The sequence below is a fragment of the Pomacea canaliculata genome, linkage group LG1 (genome assembly GCF_003073045.1).
Source record: "Pomacea canaliculata isolate SZHN2017 linkage group LG1, ASM307304v1, whole genome shotgun sequence".
NCBI classification, from domain to species: Eukaryota; Metazoa; Mollusca; class Gastropoda; order Architaenioglossa; family Ampullariidae; genus Pomacea; species Pomacea canaliculata.
Window position 1 is genome coordinate 28,836,440 of NC_037590.1, and position 6,898 is coordinate 28,843,337.

The 6,898-nt window shown below is 32.5% G+C and overlaps 1 protein-coding gene across 2 annotated transcripts; it reads left to right on the top strand.

Moving 5' to 3' along the window:
• LOC112563273 (phosphatidylinositol N-acetylglucosaminyltransferase subunit Q-like) lies at positions 1 to 6,898 on the top strand. 2 transcript variants are annotated; one of them, XR_003099001.1, is made up of 9 exons: positions 359 to 1,132; positions 1,663 to 1,783; positions 2,059 to 2,185; positions 2,420 to 2,573; positions 3,680 to 3,872; positions 4,491 to 4,605; positions 5,064 to 5,128; positions 5,561 to 5,844; positions 6,171 to 6,898. XR_003099001.1 is itself a non-coding variant. In XM_025237119.1 (8 exons), the coding sequence occupies exons 1-8, from the start codon at positions 396 to 398 to the stop codon at positions 5,732 to 5,734; spliced, it is 1,686 nt and encodes a 561-aa protein (XP_025092904.1). In that variant the 5' UTR covers positions 1 to 395; the 3' UTR covers positions 5,735 to 6,898. The 2 variants fall into 2 exon arrangements, 1 of the variants encoding a protein (XP_025092904.1); XM_025237119.1 differs by having other exon boundaries at positions 1 to 1,132; positions 5,561 to 6,898.

Sequence of the window (6,898 nt, forward strand, 5' to 3'; positions counted from 1 at the left end):
TTTTTTCTTTTTATACATAACCATCTTGCCATCTTTGATTCATTGTTTTTAAAAGTTCTTTTAAAATCGGATATTACTTATTAACTATCATTATAAGCAGTGTAAGAACTGAGTTTTAAAAATGTGTTTGCAAAATCTTGTCGCGCTTTGACGCCCTCGCCTGTTGAGAGAGGGAGTGATCATTACTTGACAAACTAATAATAAATTTCACTCATTATTCTGGCTGCTAACCCTAAATTTTACAAAATATTATCGTTTTCAATATTTTGAAAGATCATCTTGTATTGACTTAATAAACTGTAGTATTTTAAAATCCTTTGAATCATAACATTTTGTGTACTTTACATGCTCCCTCTAGTGGTATTTGGGAAAGTTACAAGCAAAGAGTGTTGCTGATGTCTAAAATAAGAATTGACCACACTGGGATGGGAGAAATATGGACTGTATTCTTCCCAGATCACCTCGTCAACAGTGCCTCTGGTTTTCTGAAAGGATACACTGATGAGCGGAAATGTGTTGCATATGTTCTTACAATCTCTCAAAATACGTCGCACACCGAGTGCGAGATCGACAGAATCATTGGCATTTGGCAGGGACATGGTGATGCCATTAATGATTGGTCCCACTGCCAGCAACACGATGAAGTGAATAATCACAAGAAGTCTGTCTTTTTTAATATTTTTTGTCATCAAAAGGAGTTTGGAGTTGTGATGTATTTCAAAGAAGAAAAAAAGGCTGACCATTGTGCTGTATGTGTAATCTTTAATCAAAGAGCTTTGCTATCATCATTTTTAATTTGTGAAAGTACTGAAGGCAACCACGCGAGTGAGTTACATGATTATGTCAGTCACATAATAACTGTCTACAAAAGTCACCAGGAAAGTATTTCAAATGGAGTATGTGCAGGTTCGTCAACAACCCTAAAAGCATTCCAGCTTATCATCATACAAATATTTCAGATAATGACAACTTCACTTGTTTGTTTGGAGAAGTTTTTAGATATCTTGAGCTTCAAGTGCTTTTTGAAATATCTATCAGTACAGCCACCAGAATTTGTCAACCACATCAGCAACAAACTCAGTCGATTTAGTCAGATTCAGTCAACAAATGTAACACCAAAAGGAAAACTTGTGTAAGTAGAAAAAGGCATTAAAAAGGAAATTGAGAAAAATTGTCAATGAGAAATCATTTTGTAAATTTGTTTTTGCATTTACTTCATGTCCTAGTTTTATTTTTGGAAGTGATGGTCTACGTTTGCAATAAAAAACAAAAAAATAACCCACAATTGTTTTGAATTGTTTAGAAACTGCATTTTCAAGAAATAGAAATACAACTTGTAATGGACCCTTGGAGACAGTGGCCTGCTGTTGATGAAATAATTAAAATAATTTATGTATTTTTTGAATGACTTAATAGATTGACGGCCATCTCATCACTACCATTCCTTCTTAGCCCTGCATGATTTCTGGTAACTGGCCTCAGTTTACTTAAAATTAATAGAAAATTGGTTGCAAAAGCATATTCATTAGACCTCTTGCATGTGAGGTTGATATTGAGCCAAGTTATGGTCAGGATCCTTAAAAAAATAGTCCATTAGTTAGTGCTTGCTATCCTATTGTTTAATTATTTGTTTAACAAGATTTTTGGAATTTTGTTTTGCAGGCTTTTTGATATATGTAGTCAACAGTTATTGGATTCATTTCTGGGCTTGATGGTTATGGCATTTGTGATACACAGCGGTTGTGCAGGTGATATTGCCAGTTTCATTATGCACTGGGTAGATGTAAGTATAAGAATGTGACAATATATACATAAATAGTAGATAAAAGGCATTTTTGCTTAAATAAAACATATTTTGCACTTTCTTTACTTAAGCATATATGTTTACAAGTGTTCTTATCCTTCATCCACCTACTTTCATCTGTTTAATCACTTATTTCTGGGTTATGATGTAATTTTTCTTCGATATGTTCAGTATTTTTTAATAACATCACTTAGAAACTTAAGTTGCATATGGTGTACGGTGTTTGCATTATTTAATCTGGTTTTTCATTTCAGGTAACTGCTTCTTATCTTACTGATCTTCTTCATTGGCTTATGGGTGCACCTGCTGGATTAAAATTAAATTCTCAGCTAGCTGGATACATGGGGAATTTTTTTCTATATCATATCTACTTATGGACAGGTAAGGATAATAGGATTCTCCAAATGGAATAAATGTTATATTGATGTAATAATTAATGACTTGCATCTTTTTTTAAAACAAATTTTTGATTTAAGAAATCAATGATCATAATTTATTTTTTCATTTAGTAATGAATGTATACTTTTTCATATATTTTATAGTTGGGTATTTGGCATCTGCATATAAATGACATATGTTTAATAATATATAATGATCGATAGTTAACATTTTCAGGATACTTGTCATTGCTGCAGCCAGTACTGGGACTGTGTATGTGGTGTACAGCTTGCACTGGCATATTTGGTATAAGCAGTCAGCTATGCGTGGCACAGGACATTCTTTCCATGTTGACAATCCATATATACTGCTTCTATGTCTATGCTGCAAGGTATATGAGAGTGGTACTCCTCAAATTTTATATTAGAATTTGCTGAAAATGTGTAATGGTCTCTGTCAGTTTATTAATTTAAAGGCTGTTATTTTTTTTTAATTATTGTGAACAAATATAAGAATACAAAGCGAAATGGTGTCTTAATTGAGAAATCCTTTTAGAGTGATACCATGTGAACATGGTTCTCACAGTCAAAAATTCCTTCTTAAATAATCAGTTGCAAACAGTTGTCTTGATTTGTCTTCATCATTTCTTATTTTGCACAAGCCAGTAGCTGATAATTGAAACATCAAAGATCAAAAGCTGCTTGTGTACACAGTGATGTTGTAGAAAACGTTTTTGCGTGTCTTTCTTTTGATTTTCTGCCACCGAATAGCTTTATGTCCCAGCTATATTACTGCAACTCTCCATTTCATCAAGAATTTCAACAAACACTCTTTCCTTCTCAGGCCCCACTGTTTGGAATTTTCTTCCCATCTCTCTCCTAAGTGTATCTACATTTGAAGCCTTCGAATCCGGCATCAAGACCTGTCTCCTCAGGAAATATCTTGCATAATATTAATAATCTTTAAAATTAATATTTCTTCACTTCCCCTCATACACTTTTTTTTTTTACTGTTATGTTTTAATATGGTTTTCTGTGGTTTGTTTGTGGTCTTAGATATGCAGAGCATTAAGCTCATGTCAATATGAGGAAATGAGCTTTACCAATCCAGTTATTATTATTCAACCTAATCTGTGATCTGTGGTCAACCTGGAGTTTAGAATGAGGGTTTTCCTAGTTAAGAACAAGTCTGGGATCAACAATAATCACTAATCTAAAACCATCTTTAGACTTGGAAGGACTGTGCAGTTAAAACACAGATTAAAAAGTCGATGCATTTTGTCTGGTTATGGCTGAAGATGAGAGGATCTGTAATTTGTTCTTTTGCATTCCTTTCCCGTACACCAAAATTGTGGGGGTTTTCTCCTAAATTTCAAATTTTTGTTGAAAATTTAACATTTGATCTTGCTTTTTTAAGATTATAATTTTGTAGGACATGAATGTAAAGGTTTTACTGCAGAGAAATTGTTAATATATAATTTATTGGCACTGTCAACAGAATTTACAGGCTTCAACTCTATGCACTTTCTTCTCTGTGGCGATTGTTTCGGGGAAAGAAGTGGAATGTCCTGAGGCTGCGCGTTGATTCTGCAACATACAACATTGATCAGTTGTTTGTTGGCACTCTGCTGTTTACTATCCTTCTGTTCTTATTACCCACCACAGCACTTTACTACTTTGTATTTACAACAGTAAGTGAAAATTGTTTGATTAAGAAAAATACTTTAAATTAGAATTTTCAAGTTCATTCAAATTTGCTAAGTACAGAATAGTTTGTTGCTTGTGTTTTTATGAATATGTTCCATTATCATCATTTTTTTCTGTAAATAATATATTAGCATTAATATCGGGAAGTCATGTGATGATATGAAGTATTTGTCAACTGATGGAAGTAATCATAACTGTTTGAAGGGAATTTTGAAATGAAAGTTCTGAAATATTTGCATTCTCCTCCTGCTTATTTTGCAAATCTGTAGCGAATTGTCTGCATTTTCAGTTAGTGTTCTGAAACCTATGCACTTGTTACATCCAAAACTTTTTTAAAAATTACCTATCTAAATTAAAGAAATGATGTGTCTGACCAAAGAGCATATACCCTTCTAAAATTACTGCTATTTAATTTATCTTTTCACGTCTGACTGCTTTCTGTTTTGGCCCACTAGCAATAGCAGGTACATTGTTAAAACATACACATGGACTGTGCAGGGAGAGGGAGCGCAAATGTACATGAGACAAATAGAGGGTTGGCAGTTATCTGATGCTTCAAGTTCTTTCTGAAACATAGCATTTTCAAAAATGGTACTTTTCAGCTAAGACTACTACTACTGTTTTTCCGTGGCATGATGTCCCAGTGTGTTCTTCATCTTAACAACATTCCAGTGTGTACTTTACTTCTGTGGATTCTTCATTCCAAAGCTGTTACAGGTATCAAATTTTTGGTATCTATCTACTTAATGAAATTTATTTTTATTTAAGATTATTGTCCAAAATCAACAGCTTATCCCTCCATGTTAATTTATTTTTAATTCCATCGTTCCATTATTTTCTAGCCATGAAATCATATATCTGAAATTTTTTAAGCAAAGAGCTGATGTTTAAAATGTTCCTAGAATAATAAAGGCGATATACTACTTATACATTGACATGGTAATTTAAATCACTAGATCCTAATAAGAGGAAAATATGAGTGCATATTGAACTTAAGACTTTATAATAATAAAATTATTGAAACATGTTAATTCATATGTGTACATAAATGTCTCAAGAAATGCTGCGATAATGATCTAACTACAACTTTTGTTAGTTGATCTTGAACCTTTATTAACTGTACGGTTATAAAAGAAAAGCAAAATAATTGTCATCATCCGCATCATCATTTTCAGGAAGTGTTAAATTTACAGTGCAGGAAGACAGATGTTGCAGCACTTGCTTGGTTCTTTGTATGAAGGTATTTAAAATTTCATTAGCAGTTTGTTTAATACTCATTGTCTTGATAAATAGCGCTCGACAACCTAGTTATCAGAAGTGCACATGTATCAGTGGTATTGTCATTAGATAAACTGTAGGTGATCTGCTTCTCTAAGTATAGGTACTTTCCACTTGTCTTGATATATGTGTTTTAGAGAAGTTACAAAATAAATCTTACCACCATCTGTCCATACTTTATGATAGCATTCATATAAACAGTTTTTTAAATTGGCGGTAATAAATCTAACACATAGACAGTTTTGTAAAGTATTTGCCACTTTCTTAGTTTTCATCTGCTACAGTTTTTTTCAGTGCACTTTGTAGAACATGTTATCTTATGATAAGAGAAATATGTGGACTTAGAAGAAATGAACCTTTCAAGAAAGAGGTTGGTTGGTTTGTTTGATTTCAGGCTGTACATCTTCCTTTTTATAAACTGTACAAAAAGGCCCAATACCAAATGATGCACAGTGAGAAGACCCAGCTATACACATGGTCAGAACTGCTAAAGCGGTTAGCAGTGGGTGATCTTATTTATCCATGGATCAATCAAGCAAGGACTCACATCAAGGAAAAGCAGCTATAATGAATTCCACTCATTGCGCGCAGTCTGTAACAACATCAAAGAAGAGTTCAAGGTTTACATGGGTCATTGTACTTAAAACTTCCTCAGCCAGATCATGTATGATTTACCAGGTAAGGTAATATGTGGTGACAGTAAAAGCTTGGGCTTCATCTTCTATGTGCCATGATATCCTTAACCATTTGCAGGTCACTACTCCTACTAGGTTATGGAACCTTCATTTTCGTTTCTTGTTTGTTTTATTCTTTGTTTATTCATGTTTTTTAACATGTGTATTGCTACACTAACAGGGCTGACAATCAACTCTTTATTTTAGAGACCATGTGTGTATTTTCTTTTTGTAGAGCACTTTGAGCCTACCTTTGATGGTGGGATAAAGCACTAATTAAATGAACTTTATTATTAATATTCTTGAGAATAGTTTCAATATTGGTTGCAGCAACCTTTTGACTTCCTGCTGTGTGATGCTGTAAAGCCCAGTATCGGTTTTCAACAGTCTTTTTTTTAATTAATTTAACTAACTAATCTATGTACATTCATATATGAGAAAGAGGTAGAAGGAGAATAAAATAATGTTGATTTGATTACAATTTGTGTCAATGCATGCAAATGTGATGGAAAATCAAAATCATTTTTTTACAAATTATTGAAACCAAAAGATGTGCATAAGTTAATGTTGTTAAGTTTATACATTTGTGCTATATACATATCAAAACTAATTATGCAGTGCCAATTTAACCTCATTTTAAAATTTTACTCAACATGTTTTTGTGCTAAGGCTACCATACAGTGATGCAAAAATGTTGCTAAACATCTTTTTCATGTTCTTACAAAAATTGTATCTTTGACCTTTGTTAATCAATGAAAATAATAAATACAGTATTCCTAAAATAATTTATCCAGAAGTTTCTATTATTGATTGACTTTTTAGTGATTTGTATCAAGTTACAACAATTTTTGGGATTTTTTTTTTTTTAGAGTATTAAGATCAATTTTACACTAAGTAAGAATTGTATCAAAACTATTGCTTTATAATTGAAACATTTTGTATGAGCTTATAATATTGATGTAAATATTTGACCTGGATCATTTTATGTTCATATGTATGGACTGAAACAATGTCAGCATATCTGTCAATAAAAGTTTTTTTTTTCGGTTACACGGTGA

Excerpts from the sequence above, each read along its gene's own strand:
- LOC112563273 (XM_025237119.1), top strand. The coding sequence starts at position 396 with ATGTCTAAAATAAGAATTGACCACACTGGGATGGGAGAAATATGGACT. Across the intron at positions 1,784-2,058 it reads TCATTATGCACTGGGTAGAT|GTAACTGCTTCTTATCTTAC; the intron begins GTAAGTATAAGA and ends TTTTCATTTCAG. Across the intron at positions 4,606-5,063 it reads TCATTCCAAAGCTGTTACAG|GAAGTGTTAAATTTACAGTG; the intron begins GTATCAAATTTT and ends CATCATTTTCAG.